This window comes from Eretmochelys imbricata, chromosome 2 (genome assembly GCF_965152235.1).
Source record: "Eretmochelys imbricata isolate rEreImb1 chromosome 2, rEreImb1.hap1, whole genome shotgun sequence".
In the NCBI taxonomy this organism is placed as follows: domain Eukaryota; kingdom Metazoa; phylum Chordata; order Testudines; family Cheloniidae; genus Eretmochelys; species Eretmochelys imbricata.
This window is the reverse complement of record NC_135573.1, coordinates 265,011,904-265,035,166: the sequence shown is the minus strand read 5'-3', so window position 1 is coordinate 265,035,166 and position 23,263 is coordinate 265,011,904. Positions and strand designations below refer to the sequence as shown.

The 23,263-nt window shown below is 41.1% G+C and overlaps 1 protein-coding gene across 4 annotated transcripts in view; it reads left to right on the top strand.

Moving 5' to 3' along the window:
• The first annotated feature begins 5,310 nt into the window (after nt 1-5,310).
• Nucleotides 5,311-23,263, top strand: part of SETD2 (SET domain containing 2, histone lysine methyltransferase) — a 115,345-nt gene continuing 97,392 nt past the window's right edge. For 3 of the 4 annotated variants that reach the window (XM_077808486.1, XM_077808484.1, XM_077808485.1), the window contains exons 1-4: nt 5,426-5,484; nt 9,072-13,528; nt 15,516-15,647; nt 16,540-16,668. In XM_077808486.1, the coding sequence (XP_077664612.1) occupies nt 5,443-5,484; nt 9,072-13,528; nt 15,516-15,647; nt 16,540-16,668 (4,760 nt within the window). In that variant the 5' untranslated portion in view covers nt 5,426-5,442. Of the gene's footprint in view, nt 5,485-9,071; nt 13,529-15,515; nt 15,648-16,539; nt 16,669-23,263 lie in introns of all 4 variants that reach the window. The other variant, XM_077808482.1, reaches the window with a different exon arrangement.

Here is a 23,263-nt window from a genome sequence, read left to right as displayed (position 1 = left end):
AATTCTTTGCATTGATCTTCATGGCTGAGGATGTGAGGGAGATTCCCAAACCTGAGTCATTCTTTTTAGGTGACCGATCTGAGGAACAGTCCCAGATTGAGGTATCGTTAGAGGAGGTTTTGGAACAAATTGATAAATTAAACAGCAATAAGTCACCAGGACTAGATGGTATTCACCCAAGAGTCCTGAAGGAACTCAAATGTGAAATTGCAGAACTACTAACTGTAGTCTGTAACCTATCATTTAAATCAGCTTCTGTAGCAGATGACTGGAGGATAGCTAATGTGACGCCAGTTTTTAAAAAGGGCTCCAGAGGTAATCCTGGCAATGACAGGCCTGTAAGCCTGACTTCTGTACCAGGCAAACTGGTTGAAACTATAATAAAGAACAAAATTGTCAGACCTATAGATGAACGTAATTTGTTGAGGAAGAGTCAACATGGTTTTAGCAAAGAGAAATCACGCCTCCCCAATCTACTAGAATTCTTTGAGGGGGTCAACAAGCATGTGGACCAAAAGGATCCAGTGTATATAGTATACTTAGATTTTCAGAAAGCCTTTGACAAGGTCCGTCACCAAAGGCTATTACGTAAAGTAAATTGATACGGGGTAAGAGGGAAGGTGCTCTCATGGATTGGTAACTGGTTAAAAGATAGGAAACAAAAGGTAAGTATAAATGGTCAGTTTTCAGAATGGAGAGAGGTAAATAGTGGTGTCCCCCAGGAGTCTGTTCTGGGACCAGTCCTATTCAGCATATTCAAAATGATCTGAAAAAAGGTAAAAAGTGAGGTGGCAAAATTTGCAGATGATACAAAATTATTAAAGGTAGTTAGCACCCAGGCAGACTGCAAAGAGCTACAAAAGGATCTCTCAGAACTGGGTGATTGGGCAACAAAATGGCAGATGAAATTTAATGTTGATAAATGCAAAGTAATGCACATTGGAAAGCATAATCTCAACTATACATATAAAATGTTGGGGCCTAAATTAGCTGTTACCACTCAAGAAAGATCTTGGAGTGATTGTGGATAGTTCTCTAAAAACATCCACTAAATGGGCAGCAGCCGTCAAAAAAGTGAACAGAATGCTGGGAATAATTAAGAAAGGGATAGATAATAGGACAGAAAATATCATGTTGCCTCTATATAAATCCAGGGTACACCCACATATTGAATACTGTGTGCAGATGTGGTTTCCCCATCTCAAAAAAGATATACTGGAATTGGAAAAGGTTCAGAAAAGGGCAACAACAATGATTAGGGGTATGGAATGGCTTCTGTATGAGGAGAGATGAATACGACTGGGACTTCTCAGCTTGGAAAAGAGATGGCTAAGGGGAGATACGATTGAGGTCTATAAAATCATGACTGGTAGAGAAAGTAGATAAGGAAGTGTTGTTTACTGCCCATAACACAAGAAACTAGGGGTCACCAAATGAAATTAATAGGCAGCAGGTTTAAAACAAATAAAAGGAAGTGTTTCTTCAGACAACACACAGTCAACCTGGGGAACTCCTTGCCAGAAGATGTTGTGATGGCCAAGACCATAACAGGGTTCAAAAAAGAACTAGATAAATTCATGGAGGATAGGTCTATCAATAGCTATTAGCCACAATGGGCAGGAGTGGTGTCCCGAGCCTCTTGTTTGCCAGACAGGATCACTTGATTACCTGTTCTGTTCATTCACTGTGGGGCACCTGGCACTGGCCACTGTTGGAAGGCAGGATACTGGGCTAGATGGACCTTTGGTCTGACCCAATAGGACAGAGGTGAGCAAACTACAGCCCATGGGCCACATGTGGCCCGCGGGACCATCCTGCCCAGCCCCTGAGCTCCTGGCGGAAGTGGGAGGGGGCAAATAGGAGGCAAATAGGGGGCAGGGGCGGGGGCCAGGCTGTTTGGGGAGCACAGCCTTCCCTACCCAGCCCTCCATACAGTTTTGCACTGCAATGTGGCCCTTGGGCCAAAAAGTTTGCCCACCCCTGCAACAGGGCCATTCTTATGTAGGGCTCAATTTCACAGCAGGGAGTCTACCAGCCTTTCTTGTCAATTTCACAGCTTCAGCTGTGAGCTCCCCTGCTGCTCTGAGTCTGAGGCAGCCCTAAAATTGACAATAAAGCCTAGTAGGCTTCCTGCTGTGAACCCCTTGTGGGCTCAGAGCTCAGGCAGTCACCCTGGGGCAGGTGGGGGGCTCCAGCTGTGAGTCCAGCTGCTACCTGAACTCTCTGCTGCCTGCTTCTGGAAGAGCTTACTAGCTGGAGCCTGTCTGCTGTCCTGGCTCTCAGCCAGACTCCAGATAGTTTAGCTCCATGAGGAGCAAGCAGGTGAGAGCCCAGGCGGCCGCCCCTCATGCTGCTCCTCTTAAATTGGTGCAAGCGCTACTGTTGAGGACATGCACCACTGACAGAAGGAGGGTAGAGAGGACAAGAGAAACCTCAGTAATGACTGCAGTGGCTATATGTCGACTTAACTTAAATCAACTTAAATTTGTAGTGTAGACATGCCCTAAGTCACATTTAACCATTTTTGTCACTCCTAAGTACCCAAGTCACTTTGAAAATGGGAAGTGACTTAGGTGATTAATGTTTATAATCACTTGGAGATCCTCAGGTGATAGAAGCTATGTGTATATGCTATTATTTTAGATTAATTTCGCTTTGCATGATGTTGCTGACCTTAAAACACTGAATAATTCTTCTTGGCTGCAAGTAGATGATTGCTGTAACAGAAAAAATGCTGAGTGTTACCTGTAAACAGATTATACATTTTGAAAATCCAGTGCTTGATAGACAGCTGCTTACTCTGGTTTTATTTTTAAGTATGTGACTTATGGGGAAACCCTTCTTCTTTGATTCTGCAACCACTTGTCCTTATTCTATGGCAGCACTGTGTAGCTCCTTTAGAGGTGCACTGTTTAACATGTATTTATAGAAGGCTCACATGTTAGTGGTCAGCTATATCTAATCTTATGGTGAGTTTTTGACCCCATAAACACTTCTTTTAACATGTGAAGTATACGACTCAAGGATTGTTGTTTTCTGTTATTGTATTTCACTGTCTGGACTTGAAAATGAAACCTACTTTTAAACGCTAACTCAAGAAGGTTGTTGATAAATTGGAGAGGGTTCAGAAAAGAGCCCCAAGAATGATTAAAGGATTAGAAAATCTGCCTTATAGTGATAGACTCAAGGAGCTCAATCTCTTTAGTTTAACAAAGAAAAGATTAAGGGGTGACTTGATTATACTCTGTATGTACCTAAATGGGGAACAAATGGGCTGTTCAGTCTATCAGAGAAAGGTATAACAAATTCCGACTGGAAATAAGGCTTAAATCTTTAACAGTGAATAATTAAGCACTGGAACAGTTTACCAAGGGTCACAGTATATTCTCCATCACTGATAATTTTTAAATCAAGATTTGATATTTTTCTAAAAGATTTGCTCTAGTATTTTTTTGTGGTTGTTCTCTGGGCATATTTATATAGGAGGTCAGACTAGATGACCACAATAGTCCCTTTTGTCCTTGTAATCTATGTTACAGTGCTTTTCTTCAAGGGCTCCAGGCTTCCTGCACATAGATAAAATACAGAGAACTCTAAGTCTTTCATGACCCCATTAAATCATGTTTACATCCTTTGTGAAGCCTGTTGGTCGCTTAAACTCACTGGTCATGTTTTCTTCATAAAAACAAAGCCTATTATTTATATTGTAAAAGTAACTTATGATGCTTTCTGGGAGCAGGAAAATAGATCTGGAGAAGGAAAGGGTTAGGATTAACTAATAAATACTAAATGTCACCAACTAAACAGTCACAATTTATCCCAACCCCCAGCTCCCTCTTGGGCACTTTCCCAGGCAGATGATTCAGAGAAGCAATGGCATATTATCTGTGGTGATCATTTTTTCCTCTGGCTTGTTCCTAACTGTGTTGTGACATTTATTTAGGAGGGGAAGTGTCCAATCAGGTCTTGGCTCCCATATGTAGGAGCTGCTGCATGCTCAGTACGGAAAGTGAAAGCTGACTTTCTGTTCTGAAAATAGTTACCTCACAGGAAGCCTCAGGATTGGAAGACAGTGGTAAAATGTCCAGGCCCTCTCTGCGTGAGCTCTTCCACCATTTCTGTCAATGGTTGAGCTGCACCTGTGGTGAATTATTGGTCTGAATCTAATGTAAACAAGGGCCTAGAGTTGTTTCTTTTCCTAGTCAGAGAGAAAAATATCCCCAATCTTGTGCAATTAGCTGGGAGATCATGTTTTGTTTATAAGATATACATATTAAAGGACATGTGTGCGTGTCCGTAAAGGCCAGAATGTTTGGAGAACTTTTAAACAATAAATGACTGAGGAAGGACATGACTGATGAAGATTAATGGCTAGTTTTATATATAAAACTGAACTTTAACAATAACCTCTGGTGGTAGAAATATCTGAGCTTTTTATATCTATCCATATAAGTACTTACATGGTCCCATCAATGCAGTGTTTAAGCATCTCCCAAATATTTAAAAACAAATAGCAATAGAAATCATCATAATCTTTTCTTCTTGTAGAAGAAATCACTTACTTTTGTATGTAGTATATGTGTGAAGAACTTAATGAGAGAAAGCTAAATCAGAAATGGGTGTTGCACTCAGTTCTGAATGCTATAAGGTTAGTTATAATTAGTTTAATACTTGAAATAATTTAGTACTCGAGAGGCAGGAATGTTTAAAGTACTTATCTCCTTGGCATTGAAGTGCTGTAGAGAATTTAAGTATTGGAGTCCATAACATAAAATGGGGGTGTTTCTCTTGGTTTCCCTGGAAAATAATAGTAAGGTATAAAAAAATAAGTTATTGTAAATATTTAATTTTTGGTAGTGATGGAGTGGGAACTCTCTGGAAAAGGACAGGTGGTGTGATCTTTTCATGGCATTAAGAAGTCATCTGACAAAACTGGAAGGAAAAATGACAAATTTCTCAAGTTTATTTTTCATTATTTCATAACTGGAAGCCTGCAGTATGCCATCATATGGTCTTACTCGTTGAAACAGGCAGTTTATTAATTCTTAAAGCATCAGAAAAAGGGCATCTACTTAATTAGCTCTGTTTTAACCAGGGTTTTACCCTGTCAGTGTCCTTGACTATTGAAGCTATGGGAAATGACTGACCTTTTAAAAAACAAAGATTTGTTGCCTCTTCTTTTTTTGAGAGGTAGTTGGCATATGTGATTTGCTGCATGTTAAGAAAGTTAGTGCTCATAGGGACAGACTGTGGCACCCTTACCTCTGCAAGTAGCCTCATTCGTTGTAGTGGGACTGTTTGGAGAGTAAAATGCTACTCAATGTGAGTAAAGGTTTCAGAATCTGGCTCATAGGTGTTTTTTTTTCTTTCGAATTTAAAGACTATTACTCAATCTATTGTTTTGGCAAGGTATTTACACTTTCTTTCTGTGTTTTCTTTTGCATGCTTTCTCGGCTGGATTGCAATAGAGAAGAAGAAAATGAGGTGAGTGTGTCCTAATTAATTTTTCATATTTTGAGAAATGCTTTAGCAGAACAGTGGGGAGAAGTTAAAGCATTAGTTTGTTCTGCATTAGAGTGCCTGAAAAAAAGGAGGATTGAGACATCAAATACAAAGATAACGTGATCAGACAGTATTGGCATCGGAGGTATCAAAAGTAACCAGATTTAAAAAATTATTCTGTGGTCCCTCTAGTCTTATGGTAATGTCTTGACGAATGTACTGAAGATCTTTTCTTACTATTGTTATGAACATCCTCACAAATACCAGTGCTAACAGAAGAAGGCTCTGAACCTCTGAATATCTAATTATATTAGTTGCTTTCTAACCAGGCTTGTATTCCATAATTACAAGATTATGTAAGGACTTCAGATTCAAGAAACTGCTTTTTCTGGTGTGTTTTAACTGTGTGTGTGTTGTGAAGAAAGGGGAATCTTTTTCAAGGTAAAACCTATTCTATAAATTCCCAGGCGAGGAGAGATATTTCAAATTTATAATTTTTGATGCATTACAGCCTCAGGTTGTTTTCACTGTTGTGGTTTAGATATCCTCACAAGTGTCCACATTTCCTACTCTTGTAGCAAACAGGCAATCAGATGAATTTAAACAAGATCTTATTCATTCATTCTTCATTCACTCTACACCTCCATCAGTCAATCTGCCCAGCCTGTGTTGCAGTGCTAAATGATCTTTTATCAGTTTTGTCATGTTTGCCCCCAGAATGTTGCTTTTGTGTATTTTTCAAATACAAATGTTTTCTGTAATACAAGATGAACCCCTTTGTTTTAAGTGTTTTCTACCATAAATTTAACTTTATGGCTCACAGAATTTGTAATGTTCCTTTCTGTAACTTTTTTTTTTCCAAATGTCGCTCTCACATTATTTAACCTTTGTGTATTTTCTGAAGGGGAAAAAAAAATCTCTGAAGGAGCTAGCTTGTGAGGTGGCTGATACACCTCAACTCCAGGCTTTTATACTAAATAAAATATTAAAAACTGGAGGAACAAGATGTAGTTTACATGTTGTTTTTCTTATTTTACAGGTCTAGCACCTTATTTTATGTGTAAATAGACCCAAACTACAAGGTTCAGGTCTGAATTCAGATTCCAGACCCCTCACCCTCAAAGTTCAGAAGTTTTTGATCTGAGGTTTTGATTTGGGCCTATCCCTAATTGTATTAAATTTTTTCATTATATAAAATTCATTGAAGATTCAGTCCAAGAAGAATCCAGAATTTTGCTATTTTATATTGTCCCTAATTTTTCAGGTAGGATCCAGATATCCAATAGAAATGTAACAAGAAACAAAATGGAGGCAGTCTGGACATCCTACACTTACAGTGCAACATGAAATAGAAACATTGTGGGCAAAACTTTGAAATTATCTTCTTGTTTTATGGGGATATTAAGTAACTTAAAAAGCAAACTATTCAATATGCAGTGTTTAAAAAAATGAGAAAACTCACAAAATGTTGTTTGCCTGAACATTTGTAGGCTAATTCCATACTCTGGTGTAGGTACATTATTGTAATGTCGTTAACATTCCACTTCCTGGGAATTCGCACAGAACAGAAGCTGACAGTTTGTGACTTCGGCAGAACTAAGAGAAGAAAATAGTGGTTTGAAATTATTTATGGGGTGAATTCACCTTTTATGCTTATGGGGAGAATTTGGCTCGTAAGCCTATAGTTCATCTTTAAAAAAAATTCTTGCATGTCACTGAGAAGAAAAAAGGAACATTGCATACAAATCCTGAGAAACAAATCTGCTAACATTTTCTATATCTTTATTAGAGTATCCTTCTCAAAGATGATTATGAGAGAGACATGCTCAAATATTATATCTTGCAGTTGAACAGGCATGTGGGCCTACATTTTCAGAAGTGACTAGTGGTGATGGGTCTCAATTTTTGGATGCTCAAATTTGAGATACCTTAAAGGAGCTTGATTTTCAGAAGATAACATGTGCTCTACCTTTCCTGAAAATCAAGCCCCTTTACATGTCTCAGGTTGGGCACTCAACATTTAATAGTTGTGTCTGAAGTTCCAGATCATCATCTTTAATTTAGACCTACTGTATTTTGCTATTTTTAAAAATACTATGGAGGATATTATATTTATGAAAACTGGTTACTGTGTATAGCAAGTAGGTGAAATGCCATGGTGTTTCAATTCCACTGAAGTCCATTTAATTATTTACCATAGGGCCTGTAGCCTTAGCAACTAGTCCTGTTTTGCAAAAGTTAAATGATAACAAAGAACATAAGTGATTCACAATGGAGTGCAAGAAACGGATGCTGTTGCCAAGGGTGGAATAGTGTTCATGGAGTAGTTATGGAACTAAGGCTTGGTCAACACCGGTTCTGTACGGCTCTATTTCAGTTAAGGGTGTAATTATTTTAATGAAATAGTTATACCAGTATGACACCTAATTTGGATTTATGGGAATAAGCTATATTGGCATAAACCCCTCTTTATACCAGTGTAGAATCCACAGTAGGGGGTTGTATTGTTAGTATACCAGTATAGTTAAAGTGATACAATTTTTGTGTGTAGATAAGCCCGAAGTTTAAAAATGGATGTCCAAAAACCAAATCAAATCAGCCCACTTTGGTTCATGCACTGAACACTGCTGATTTCAGGTTCTGATGGACTGATGGGGAAAGTGAATTCCAAAGGGGAAGAGCTCTTTATTGGCAAAGTTTTATTGCCAGTCTCTGAGTTCTGTTTCTCTTCCATCACAAGAGCATTCCAATTTTATCTGAGGAGACAGAGGTAGTTGCTCAGATAACCAGCTCCCAGACAATTCAGTAAGTTACCACCACGCTTGAAATGCGTCTGAAAACCAATGGAATTGGTGGAAAAATACTAGCACCTTATTTGGATTTTATCCCAAATTACAAGTTAGACAGCTGTGTTGTACAGGGTTACATCCAAGTACACTGTTATAGTAGCTTGGCCTGGAGGTGACAACAGTGTGAATGACTGACTGATTGTTAATGGAGCCTCTAGAAGGCAGTTGTATTAGAGTAATTCCATTCACTATCACCCAACTCATTAGAAATTACCAATGAATGATGTAAGTTCACTGGAGAAAACTAACTTTAGTGAGTTTGTCAGAAATTTCACTTGCAAACTAACTTGCTCTGAAAAATTACTGCATCACAGTACAAAGTCTTCTAGGAAGTGAAAACAAATGGACATAATCTTGGCAATCCAGTATAGTTTGTGATCCATTCAGTTTTTCTGAAGTCAGAACAGGGAGCTGTGCAACTGTTGAAATAGACGTAAAGGATTTAATATATTAAACTAAGAGAAATGGGTTAAAATTTTGAATGGGTCCTGTCTAGGTCCTAAAAGACATTTTGTTCAAACTTCAAAATTACTGCATAATTGATTCTGTACAGAAGAGACCCAGTTCTAGAATTTAGTGTGGCCACACTATCTCTGACTTCAGCCAAGCTTATCTGTTGTTGTTTTTATGATCACTAAAAATTCATGAGTTAAAGGGTTATTGTTTGATAGTGTATGCAGAGTGCAGTTATTCCTTTAACTGCTTATCTTTTTATTGCAGGGCAAGACTGAACATGTGCAGAAAGCTGGTTTTGTCAAAGGCCCAGTGTTCAAAGGTGTTGCTTCTAGCCGCTTTTTGCCCAAAGGCACCAAGACAAAGGTTAACCTCGAGGAACAAGGAAGACAGAAGGTGTCTTTCAGCTTTAGTTTAACAAAGAAAACCTTGCAGAACAGATTTCTGACTGCTCTTGGAAATGAAAAACAAAATGAAACTCAGAACTCCCCAGCTACACCCCTTCCAACTGACTTCGCCCCCAAAATTAAAATGGACCTGGGGGATGCCTCTGGTTCAGCCGAAGAATCTTCACCACCGAAACCTAAGGTGGAATTGGGCAAGATCCATTTTAAGAAGCATCTGCTCAGTGTAACAGCAAAGCCCCTGCCGGCTGCTGTAGCACCACTGCCCTCGCTAGCAGCTGTCGCACCAGCAGAAGTGGCGGCAGCAGCAGAATGGCCGTTGACCCCATCTCCACCACTCTCACAAACAGCATCTCCACCAGCACCAGTGCTAACAGCAGTAGCTTTGCCCCAGTCGCCAAGAGCCGCGTCAGGGACAGCGGCATCGCTTCTGCTGCCACCTGTAGAATCAGAAGTCCAAACTTCAAAGGAGCTATCAAATGCAGTCGCGAAAGAAACTTTAGAACTGGACATTAAACAGGATTCTGCATCTAATAGTGCCGAAGAACATGTAATTCAAAATATGTCTGAGCAAATGGAAATAACGTCACAGCAGGAAGATTCCCATATTGGGAAGGAGGAAGAAATTTCGAACAGCTCAAAAAGTGTTTCTCTGTGCTCCAAAAAGCAGGGTTCTAAGAGGAAATTTTCTCAATCTGATGCCACGTTACTGGGTTCTGAATCTGATGAAGATTCTATAAGGACTTCTTCAAGTCAGAGATCACATGAATTAAAAATATCAACAAGCACAGAAAAGGAAAGAGATCCAAAAAAGAGCTCAACTTCTCTCAAAAGTGAAGATTCGGTGAAATCTTCCTCTCGATCTAAATCGGACAGAGATGAAAAACATTCTAGCCACCCAAAACCAGAGAGAGACTCTAGGTATATGTCCTCCCGATCTAGGTCAGACAGGGACAGAAGACGAAGCAGGTCTCATTCTCGTTCTAGGTCTGACAGATGTTCTAGAACCAGCTCATCCTATTCAAGATCAGAACGCTCTCATTATTATGAATCTGACCGAAGATACCATAGAAGCTCCCCTTATAGAGAGAGGACAAGGTATTCACGTTCTTACACAGATAATAGGACAAGAGAGAGTTCTGATTCAGAAGATGAGTATAGGAGGACCCATTCCAAGTCTAGTGACTCAAGGCGTACGTCATCTCATTCCTCCTCATACAGGGATTCTAGAACTTCTTCTTCCTATTCTAAATCAGACCGGGACAGCAAAACAGAGTCATCTTATGCTGAAACAGAGAGGAGAGGAAAGTCTTCAAAATCAGATAGAGAATCAAAAAGGACTTCAGAAAGTGAAGTATCAAAAAGGTGTTCTCCCCTTAATGAGCTGGGTTATCGAAGGGGGACATCCCATTCTAAACCTGATAGTAATGTGAACTCTTCCTATTATAAGTACACCCCCACAAAGACTTCTGCACCAAAGTCTGATAAGTCTAAAAGTTCTTTCTGTTGTACAGAATCAGTTGAAGAAATCAAACACCAGTCTAATTCTTTAGATTTAGAGACACCTTGTCTAAAAAGCAATGAGTTAAGAATGACTATTATAAAAAAGTTTGAAAGGGAAAAGATGGTTTCTCCATTCAGTCAATTAAATGATTCACCTACTTTTAAAAAGCTAGATGAGTCAAAAGATGGTTCTCCTAATTTGAAGTCTGAACTTATAGGAAATGATTGCCATGACAGTATTAAGGAACCAGAAAATTTAATAAAGGTAAAACGTGATCAATTAAGAACGTATTGTCCCATAGAACTGAATATAAATGGGTCCCCAGAGGGTAGGTCTGATGACTTGGCAACTTTATGTGTCTCCAAAACAGAGGCTATTGCAATGTCTTCTGATGATAGTCTCGGTAGATCAGAGGTATCACCACTGATAAAAAGTAATACATTTTATGTGTTGCCATCTAATGGATTTCAAAATGTATATAAATCTAAAGAACAAGATTTGGATGAGTCTCATATACAGTCTGAGTTCAACAGTTCATTTAAAGAAAGAGAGGCTCCAGTTCCTTCAGAGCAAGATGAAGTTATATCTTCTCTTGTTACAAATGTAGATCATTCTGAAATGTTAGTTAAAAAATTGGATGATCTGGCAACTCCTTGTAACAGAACCAAAGATTCAGACTTTTGCTACATTTCAGATGATACTAGTCCTTCTTTGTATCATTCAGAAGTTGAAATTGAGTCCACAGATATAAAGGTTACTCAAGAAACTTTAATGGACATTCATGTAGAGCCACAAACAGTTACATGTGATTATGAAAACACGGAGGATCAAAATTCAACAAAGTCTGCATGTGAAGATGAACTATATGATATTAGTCCCACCCATGAGCTGAGCCTAACGGTAGATAGTTTAAGCAGAGATTCTTCCCAAGAAGAATGCTCCCTGGAAATCAGATTAGACAATGAAATTATTACACCACAACCAGAGGAAAACCTTGCTTCCAAATTGGATAGAGACATGCAGAATGAAAGTGAAGAATGCTTGCAACATTCTGAAACTGAGATGATAATTGAATTAGATGCCCAGCAAATTGGTCCTGATTTAGAAAAAGGAAAACTATCATTTAAAAATGAGCATTCATATTATTTAGAAATACCAGTAGAACACTTAGAAAAAGAGGAACCAGCTAAGGAAAGTTCTACCATCTTCGCTGAAAGAACCAGGTCTGATGACTTTAAAGACCAATCTCTGGAAGTCTCGGTCGGCAAGGATGAAGAAAATGAGTCACTGGTGGCTTCTGCTTTTTCAGAAGCTTTGTGTCCATCTTGTGATGCCACTGCGACTGCAGAAGAAACAGGAACTGCGGCGCAAGCGGCCACATGTGACAGTAGTGGCAATGCTTCTGAATTCATTTCTGCTCATAATGATGGTTATTCTGATACGGAAGAAAGTGAGAGTGAGCAGGACAGTGAAGAAAGTGATACAGAGGATTCTGATTCTGATGACAGTATTCCAAGGAACCGTCTTCAGTCGGTTGTGGTGATTCCTAAGAATTCCACTCTAAGTATGGAAGAGAGTAGTCCTTGTTCGTCTCGGAGCAGCCAAGGTAATACACGCTATTCTGATCATTGGGAAGACAATAGGCCAGAGTCCAGCAAACCTTACTATGAAGAAAGATCAGAAAATACAGCAAATAAAAATGGTCCACATATTGAGAACAAGTGTTCTCCTCCTAGGGGAATGGACAAGAGTCCAGCAACATCTACTGAGCTCAATAGAAAGGAAGCTGAAGATCTCCAGCCTGATATTTCTCAGCCTCAGAGTGATGGAGTTGATAGTACAAGTCAGACAGACCTAACATCAAATTCTAATGGCAAACCAAATCCAGATGAAAGAATATTGAAAGAATTGATGTCCATAGCTAGACCGGTCGGCAGACAGCAAGATGAGCAGTCATTTTGTTTTTCTGAGAGCTTTGAAAGTGCTGAAAATAAATCTAGGCACCAGACACATTCTTCCAAGCCAGACAGCAGGCAGGGAAAGAGTGGGTTCAGTAATGTATCTGGCACAGGAGAGTTCTCCAAACTGGATGGTTTTCATTCAACAGAGGACTTGGGTAGCCTGGGGTGGGACTTCTCTCAACCAGAGAAACCCAGTAGCACATATCAGCAGCCCGACAGCAGCTATGGAATGTACTCGGGTTACGTTTGCCAGCAGGGTTCAGGATCATACAGTGGCTCCCAGAATTACTGGCAAGGCAATGGCTGTTGGGACCCAAGGTCTGGTAGTAGGCCCTCTGGAATTAATTATGAACGAATACAAGGGCAGGTACCAGATTCCCTAACAGAGGACCACGAAGAGTATGAACAGGATGACAATTGGGTCGATGATTGCAAAGCTCACTTTCCTAGCCAGTCGAGTAAATTTCATTCTCTCAGTGATAAAGAAAAGGGTTCTGTGCAGGCACATGAGATCAGCAGTAATTCAGCAAAGGAGCCAACAGTTGTAAATGAGAAAAAAGAGCAGGCAAAAATTTTGGAAAAAAATGATGTGAAAGAGCGAGGACCACCAAAGAAAAGACGGCAAGAATTAGAGAGTGACTCTGAGAGCGATGGAGACCCAAGAGAGAGAAAGAAAGTAAAAACAGATGGAGAGGGGGAGCAGTCGGAGTCCTTGCCTCAGGGTTCAGCAGTGGTTCGCCCACTGTGTATCATGGAAGAGTTCAGAGACCCGCAACGCTGGAAGGAGTGTGCCAAGCAAGGAAAAATGCCCTGTTACTTTGACCTCATTGAAGAAAATGTGTATTTAACAGAAAGGTAACTAATGGATTTTCACCTTGTTTGCTTCTAATAATTTACATTTCAGTTTATCGTTTGATAGGGCGTTTAGAAAGATATCACAATCTTCTCCGAGCAGTAGTAGAGTGATGCGAAAGAGGGAATATCACATTTCCACCACCTAAGAAAGCTTTTCATAGAGAAGAGGAAGGATTAGCCATGAGGGGTGTGGAGAGAGAAGGGTAAGGATCAGCTGAATCCTGGATTCACTGGCAGTCCATAGAAACATCTAAGAGCAAAGTGTAGCCAAATAGAGGGGTGACGGTCATAAGCGCTTGGAGGAATTTAGCTCCTGCTAATATTAATTAGCTATGCTGGTTTAATTTTCACATGCAATGCTAAAAAAAATAAAATTGGTTGTCTTTGCTGTTGAGTAGCCTGATAAGCTGAAGATTGAAAATCATGGGTGCATTTGAGGCTGCTCAAGTCCACACTAGTTAGCACTTATTATTGTCATACATATCCATGTACCCATGGCAGTTTGTAAGAACGGCTTTCATTTTTTTGCCTCATTTTTTGTTATACACCATTCATCTGAACTTCATGTGAGTGTACAAGAGCCTGGAGCATCCAGCAGCTTCTCTTCAGGGCTTGACATATCCATTTGCTTATGGCCTCAGGCAACAGATTTCTTTCTCAAGACAGGTGAATGGCTATCTTGACTGCAGGAAGAGAGGTTTTGCACCATCAGTGTGGGTTTTAAATGTTATATATGTAATCACTTTTAAATAAAGAACATGTTAGCTATCATTTTAACACACCCAGAATTTCAGTCTGAATTTTTAAAAGGTGACAACTAATTGCAAATTATTTTATTTCCTGTTGCATAGGACTAGTTGATGTATTTTACTGTATCTGATCACTGAACCGTAAATTCTGGTTTCCAAGCTCCAGGAATGGCTAATAACATGATGCTTCAGAGCCAGACAACCCTTCCCTCTTAGAAATGTACCCACACAATTGTCTAGTGCTGTAAAGGAATGTGTATAAAAGTGCCTGTCTTAGCCCTCGTGGCAATGAACTTAAACTCTGAACGAGATTTGATTATAGTTAATTTATGCTATATGTAAACATTAATAATTTTGCCCCTTTGAAATCTAGCTGTGGTATGTAACTCAGCAGGTTTACTGTATGATCTGTGAAATAATACTTAATTTCTTTAAAATTTAATGGCTTTTATTTTCTTCAAGTGATTCCTTGTTCTCATACGATTTGATGAGGTAATAAGTAGCACTTTATCATGCTCTTCAGCCACATTCTGTCCACGTCTTATCCTTTTCAGGACCAAAAAAAAAATAAAAAAATAGGCCCCATTTAGGAAACCGTTTATGATTAGCGCCCTAGAAGCTGTGTATCTTGCACTGTGATGCAAAAACCACAAATTTGATTCCCAGTCCTGCTCTCTGGTTCTCTAGGCTGCCGAAGGACAGCACGAACTCGGGGCAGAAAGCATGTTTTGCCCCTGAAATATGGGTACAGTCTTTCTGAAGACTTCCCCACCTATCTCTTCTACATAAATCGTGGTAACTTAGAATGGTCTCTGCCTATCATTTGTGCCAGCCTAGCTCAGGCTAATTTCTATCAAGATTTTAAGATTAATTCCTTTGAAAGTTATATTCTTACCCTGCACTGAAAAAACTAAGCTAGAGTTTTACCATTACTCAGTGTGTAGCTGCAATGAAATTAAAATAGGATTGTGTGCATTAAAAAGAGGTGGAGAATAGATACGTTGTGTTAACATCTTGGCAGTCTTTTCTGAATATCGTATCTGGTCATGAATTTACCAGAAAATAATGCTCCTGACTGCTCTTACATCATGTTGATGTAAGCTGAATAGCTGAACAGTGATTTCTAAAGAGTAAATCAATTTTAGTCCAGTAGCAAATGATAAAGATTGAGTTAATTTTAGATGGAGTGATTTTTGTCTATATTGATATGTTATAATGCTGCCTTAACCTCCCCACAGGAAGAAGAACAAATCCCATCGTGATATCAAGCGAATGCAGTGTGAATGTCCGCCTCTTTCCAAAGAAGAGAGAGCTCAAGGGGAGGTAGCTTGTGGTGAAGATTGTCTCAATCGCCTGCTCATGATAGAATGGTAAGTACTGTTAGGTGAGATGTCAAAATGGAGCTCATTATCTTTGTGTTGCCATTTGCAGTGACATATATTGATACGTTGTCCTTTTTCTTTTGGAGATCAGAATTTAAATCCTAACTTAGGGCTTGTGAATGAGTGTAGTAGTCTCATATTAGTCTCTGAGCCTATCACAAAAGCACTGAAGTGTCTGCTCAGGAGGCTCAATGCACTGCAACCTAGGCTTGAGGGAGGCTGGAACGGGGGAGGAGTAGCTTTCCTTGCAGCTGCCATGTTTTTCAGTTTTTTCTTCTATTGCCTACCTCTCCTCTCTCACTAGGCTCTTTCCCGGCTCTTTCCCATCCCTTTATCTTGAGTCCTCCTGCTTGGAAGGAAGTGGTAGCAGGGCTGAGACAACTGCTGCTCCATGTTTTCAGTTGGCAGGAGGCAAAGAACTGGGCAAAAGGAGCTGCACTGACAGCTAACTGGCAGTCAGATTTGTTTCCTGATAGATGGAGACATGATTGTTACCAAGTAAGATGGGAGAAGAGGGATGAATAATATGGACCCTGTAGTATCTAAGAGGCTGGATCTCTGATCAGTCCAAGCTCTAGAAGCAGGGAAGGGGGCAGTCTCTCAGGAAGAAGCAATATAAAATATACAGGACAGATGCCAGTATGTTGATTTAATCACAGTAACACTGTGGTTCTAAAAAAATCTTTGTCTAAATGTAAACTATTCAAAATTGAACATTGGTTGTCAGGTGGTTACATTTCTTTATAGTGAAATATGTTTGTGGGTTTTGCACTTAATTCATTATTTATTGGTTCATGTCTATTTCCCAGCTGTTTCCCAAGCTGCTTCTGTTGTCACTGCCAACCCACTGGGAGCTGATTGTTCTGTTTCCTCTACTTAGTTCTTCCAGGTGCCCAAATGGGGACTACTGTTCCAACAGGCGGTTCCAGAGGAAACAGCATGCAGATGTTGAAGTGATCCTGACTGAGAAGAAAGGCTGGGGACTGAGAGCTGCGAAAGATCTCCCATCGTAAGGCTTTCCTCTTCATATGACCTTTAATTGAGTTATTTCTCAACAAATGGAAAATAAGTTGCCAGCATTCTCTCATTTTCGTTACTTATAGTCAACCAGCTGAATTTCCCCCATCCTAAACAACCTTGGCCCCACCTACTCTCCTCTCCTTCGCCCTTCACCTCTAAGCTCATTGAATATGCCTCTTACAGCTGTTCACACATTCCTCTCCTGCAGTATTGGATCTCCTCCAGTCTGCTTTCAGTCCTCTCCATATTACCAAAGCTACTCTCCCCAAAAGTACTGACAGTCTTTTCCTAGCTAGATGCTATAGCCAGTCCTCCATTCTTGTCCTCCTTGCCCTCTGTTTCTACTACTGTTTGTCACATACTCCTTGAAATCTTATGGTCTCTCTTTGTGACTCTGTTTCCTACTATCTCTCCTCCCCTCTGATCACTACTTTGGCTACCTTTGTTGGTTCTTCGTCCTCCCCTGCCTTGTCTGCGTCGGGATCCCACAGGAATTGGTTCTTGGTCCTCTCCCCTCTTTCCCTTTTCAGACTATTTCTGGGTAATCCCATCTACTCACATGCTTTTAACTACCATTTTTACACTGATGATTCATGGGTCTGACTTTCCACACTTGACTTGTCTCCCTCTAGCTAATCCCACATCACAGCCTGTTTGACATTTAAACTTCAGGTGGCCAAAACTGAACTCCAGATCTGTCCACTGAAATCCTCTCTATTCCCCTTAATTTTCTGACTGTGACTACACCACCATCCTTGTGGCTGAGGCCAATTACATGGGAGACATTTTTGACTTCTCTTGCTGAACTGATCTGTAAGGCCACAGTCATATTACATCCTTCATATCTCCCCTCCACACCCAGCTCTGCTGTAATGCTTTTGAGAAATCAGCCATTTAATGATGGCAGGTGGGGCATATGGTACTACATATGATATTGCTGGTACTCATTCGTTGTTAACCTACATATATTTGACTATATCCCTTCCCCCCTCCCCCCCCACCTTGTTACTTCTCTAAATTTGAAAGCTCTGTGGGGCAAGGGCCATGGGTTTATGTGTTTGCACTAGGCACTGTACAAAAGGGCTCCAGTCCTTATCAGGGCCTATGGGCATGATTGTAATACAAATCTATTAGAATGTTGCCAAGAGACACCCCCCCCATTAGTATTGGAGCCACATTGTGTTAGATGCTGTACAGAGTTACAGGCCCTGCCCCGAAGAGCTTGCATTCACAGGCATAACAGCTGGGTGTAACAAAGTGTGATACTCAGAAGAAAGACACGGAGAAAAGTAATGGGAGGAATATGCTTTTATATAAGTGAAATGTGCACAGCTAGGTGGTTTCAGGTCAGTTAAATTTTCTTAAAATATATCTGAAAAGTCCCTACTGGCTCTCTACCCACTTAAGAGTTGGTTGTTTCCCATGAGCACAGTAGAAAGGAGTTGTTGGGGGGCATTGATGTGAGGACAGGATAGTGTCTGCATAGACTAGTTTAGGGCAGGTATTCCATGCAGAAGAGGCAGTTTGGAAGAAGTTGCAAGGGTGCTTATGGGGAAAGCAGACAAAATGGACTGTGAAGGAGGCAAGGGGAGACTTCATTAGAGACAAAAGTGGATAAATAGGGAGAGGCTAAGTTGTGATGGCCTTAAAGGTAAATTCTATGCCTTAAATACTGGATAAATTTTCCTGACTGCTTATATGGTTTAGACAGCATCATTTCCTCCCCCCCCCCCCCAATATATTTCGTATCCCTTCAGAATGCAAAGAGAAAATTCAAGTGTTTCTCTATAGAATGTGGCAGTTAGATTTTCTCCCGCAAAACCTTTTGTAGTTGCACACTTGGTTGTTCTGAAGAACCAAAATTGTGCATTGGCAATTGCATCAGACTCTGAAATTTGCGATTCAAACAGCCGTGAAAGGGAGCCAGCCAGTAAGTCTGTTTTGTCTCAAGTGCATGTGACTATGGGAAGTTTTAGATGACACTGTCTTGTATTTTGCTATGCAGCAATCTTCTGGTGTCCTGGAGTTTTTAATGTTCCCTTGGAAATTCTGATTCTTTGCTTCTGTTGAAGCACGCTAGGAACCCAACAGAAGTTCTTTGCTAGCTTTTTACAAGAGGACACATTTGGTCTTGTAGCAGCTAGAAATATTGCTGTCCTGTCAGTTACGTGAGCTTTTGCATGAGGAAGACAGCGGGTGAGTTTTAATGTGAAGCAGTCCTTCACAAATGAAGCACGATAGTGCTTAAAATGTAGTGAATGCTGAGCTGCATATTTAAAGCAATATGTTTAACTGGCGACCTCTGTACTGAAAGTCCGTGTAAAAGGTAAATAACCAATCTTTCAAAGTTATGGTTATCTTATGTATTGACTGTTGAGAGTAGTCATAATCTACTCCTCTCAGTTATACAAAGTTTTGATAAGGATGAGCTTGAGAGGTGTGACCATGGCTAGTAAATCAGTTACCAGGTTGCAGTGTAATATACTATCAAAAATAATTTTGATTGATTCTGGCCTGGGTATGCAAAGGCATCACAGTTTAGACCTCCACAGCTGTCCCAGAGGTGAGTCTCTATACCTCTTTGGGAATAGTGCATTTGGTACTGGGCTCCTTCATATCAGAGAATGTATGCAAACTGGGGATGAATTCAGGGAGGAGCAGGAAAATATTGAGGAGACAGGACTCACTTAGGAGGAAAAATGTAAAGAAGAAAATCTGTATAGTTTGGCAAGGATGAAAGGGACATAAACCCAGGAGTTGGGTTGGCCCAGCCTGGTTTGCAGTGCTTTTAGAGCAGGTACTCTTTTAACTCAGTGCTGCTCTTTTTCTCCTCACTGTGCTCTGTGCTCCCATTCCCTGATGGTAGCACCACTGCCCCATCCTAGAGTCAATGATGCTGAGTTCAGAGTTGTGCTGAAGCATAAAAGCCCAACAGAAAGTGCAGCCAGGACTGTAAAAGGGAAAAGAGCCAGCTGGAGCCATAGCACACCCATCTGAAAACTGTTGCTACCAACTTCCCAGGAGGCTGAGTTCTGCCTCATTGTGCCTACCCCAAGGCAGAGCCAGGGAAAAACCCAGCAACTTCATGAGAGAATCATGTGATGGGGTCTCGGTGATCTCAGTTGTGGCTTTCTGAAATACCAGGGGCCTGGTTTATTGGATAAATGGTCAGGGTAGATGGAATAGAGGAGCCTGACTTATGAACACAGGATCTTAGAAGAGATGGGTAACAGACATGTGGGTTGGGGTATAGATGGTCTAGACTACAGATTACAGGAGTTCAGGGAAAATGGGGTGCATAGGGTCCATGCTTTGGTGTAGCAAGTGAGGAATGTTCAGTTCGAGGGGTGCTCAAGAGGGTACCGTCACTACCTCCCTGCTGAGCCCCCTCCTCCCAGTCTATCCTCTGATGTTTGCAGGGTATGAAACTCTAGGGAGTGAAAGGAGTTTTTTAGGATGTGATGAGAGTGTGTAACGGGGATTAGTGGGATGACATTAAGAAAAGGGAAATATCAGGAAAAAATTCTCGACAGTGCAGCCTACTAGCCAGGGGAAGTGTGGAAAGCCTGAAGCATTTCAAGCCAGATTGGAGAATGCCCTGGATAACTGTAGCAGGGCAACAGCTCTGCTGGAGTTAAGGTTAAAGCCATTTTTCTGCTTGGAACTTGACTCTTCTAAGTGCTCTCAAATCAACACAGTTACTCAGATTGACTTGAATTTTGGTGTGCCTCATGGGGGCACCAGGTTCTGTTACTGGTCCAAATTTGGAGACTATTTTGGAGATCAGGGCATTTCTGATATACAGCCCCTCCCCACCATCATCCCCCAAAAATTCCAGCTTTCTTAAAGTGGAGAGAATCTGGCAACCTTTTTTGCTCACAGATAGAGATCAAATCCGGGCTTACATCGTTGCATCAGGGTCTCCAGCACTCGAGGGTTGCCCCAATAGAGTGCCTAGCACCCACCAGTCCTTTGAGGGAAATCAAATTAAAACATTATTTGAAAAAGTTTGCTTCTCCTTTTCAGCTTGTTGCAAGCCTCACGACTTGTGCTTATTCTCACTCCTAATAGACTACACAGAGCATGTCCAGACAGAGGCATTAACAGGATTGTTAACCTTCAAAATTTCACAGTAGTGGGATCGCTCAAGAGGATAAGCAGTCCTTTGAACCTGCCCCATCTAGTGCTAGTTTGAGTCCCACTTTGTTCAGAAATCTGGAAAACCTTGGGAGGCATATTGCTAAAATCTGTCTCTGCCAGGGTTTTTTATTTTGTGAAAATGTAATCAAAGTATTTTTGGGGGGAGTGGAAGGGGACAAAACCCCTCACACTAGACATGGGGAGAGGCATTTTAGGAGGCATTTAGGAGGCCTCTGCAGGGGCCTGAGCCCCTGTCCCTGCCCATTGCGTGATCTGGGGGACCCTGTTCCACTTGGGGTGTCTGAACCCATCTCCCTGCCCCTCCATGTGGGCTGGGATCTGGAGTAGTGGGAGTGGTGAAGGTAATGCAAATTTAAACATCTGAAATCCAGGAAGTGAATAGTTCAGATACATATCACTGGAATGTGTGGCGGTGGGGCCTGGTTTGGAAGAAGGGTGGACTGGGTGGACATGGGGCATGGCTGAGGAAGCCTGGCTGAAGCAGCAGCAGGAGTCCCAGGCTGGAGGTGGGCAGTGAGAGTGAGGGACCCAGCTGAGTGTGCAGCTTGGGTTACATAACCAAGGTAGCTTGTGGCCCTCCAGTAAGCTGCTGCCTCTGATACATATATGCAGCAGCATAGGACAGGAGACAGCAAAGAGCAACTTCTTACATATTAATGGCTTCTACGGTGCCAGCTAATGGCTTAATGGGATGGGAAGGGATAGCTGGAAATGTTGGGAGGGCTACATGTTGTGGGGAATGATGGGGCAGGAGGAGAGAGAGGCACCATTCTTCTCTCACGCTTAAAGTTACTGTAATGACCATGTAATAAAAACTGTCAAGGTTTTGGGACAGACCATGGATGAGATTTCTCTTACAGGCCCTGGCAGCAGCCAGATGCTGCAAACATTTCAAAGCACTGTCGTTATCCCCATTCTACTACAACAAAATGTAGAGGAGTGGGGAGGTTCATTGTGGAATCATGTAGCAATTGTGTGGTCTAGTGGCAAGACCTCTGGAGTGAGACTATTCCTAGGTGTGCCACTGGTCTGCTGGGTGACCTGGGGCATGTCACTTCGCCTCTCTGCACTCAGTTTCCCATCTGTAAAATGGAGGTAATGATCTACATTTCTTTGAGATTTACTGATAAACAAGGCCTGTATAAAAGCTAGGTCTTTTGATTATTACCTAGCCATAGTAGCATATCAGCTGCAAACCTTGGCGAGAACTACAACTGCTTACATGACCACCAACTTCTACCAAAAACATTTCTCTTTTTGTTCAACAAAGCCAGGAAATTAAATGGGAGAAAAAACTTTTAACGCCAAGTTAAGGTTGCCTGGCGATAGCTTATGCCCTTCCAGAACGTTGAGTTCAGAAAACCAGGAAATACAATGCTGATGCAATCTTAACTCTGTCCTCTTTGAGCAACAACAGTCCTAACACACATACTGCCACTCAACCTTTTCACTGTACTAGACAGGTACTACCTGCGCGGACTGTATGCTCAAATGCAGCCTCCTCCCCCAGTCAGAATACCACCCTTTGTGATACTTTACAACCATGCCATACCCTTTTACAACCCCTGCACACAGAATGCCACCTAAGCCTATACTTTCTTCTACCTACCCATTATTAAATCCACAGACTGCTCTCATACTCTACCTTGCTACTGGCAAGAGGTCCCCAGTGCCCTGCAACTGACACAGTCTATACAATTCTGTATTGAAATGGTGCAGGCTGGAACCGTAAGGTATTTATGTATCTCTTTCCTTTGATACCACACATGGGGGGGGGCGGGCTCATTACAGATCTCCTTAGATCACAATCACAGCTCTTTCAAGCTGCTCCAAATTTTTCCTCCCATCATTCAATACAGCTGTATCTAACACAATGAATACAACTTGAGGGAATGCAGATAATTCCCAGTAGCTATTACCAGCTCCAGTGGGGCAGAGTTATGGTTGCATGGGCATTTACCTTAACTCTGTATATCTGGATATCAGAAGTTTTAGCATAGCAGAACTCGATGTTCTGGAAAGACTCAAGCTATCACCAAGCAATTATAACACTGTGCTAATAAAGTTTTTTTGCCATTTAATATACTCTATGGTGCGATCCTGTGATGACTCTGAGGGAGATGGAGCAGATGACATAATAAGTCTCTTCCTTCTCTAATCTGGGGTTCATCTTTTCCTAAAAATACAAAGGATAGGTAGTTCCCTGTTCATCCCTGCCCACAAGATCAACGAGGTACAAAATGAGACCATCACAGATAGCTTTTCATGTTGTTTTATTCAAATCTGACAGTGCACATTCTGCTGAAACTCCTTATATTCTTCATATCAAAGAACTTCCTCAGTAAACTGTAATGCGTTTATATGATAGACTCTGCTTAGCAAGGAACTTTCTCTGAAGTGCCTTTCATGTTGCTTTGTAAATA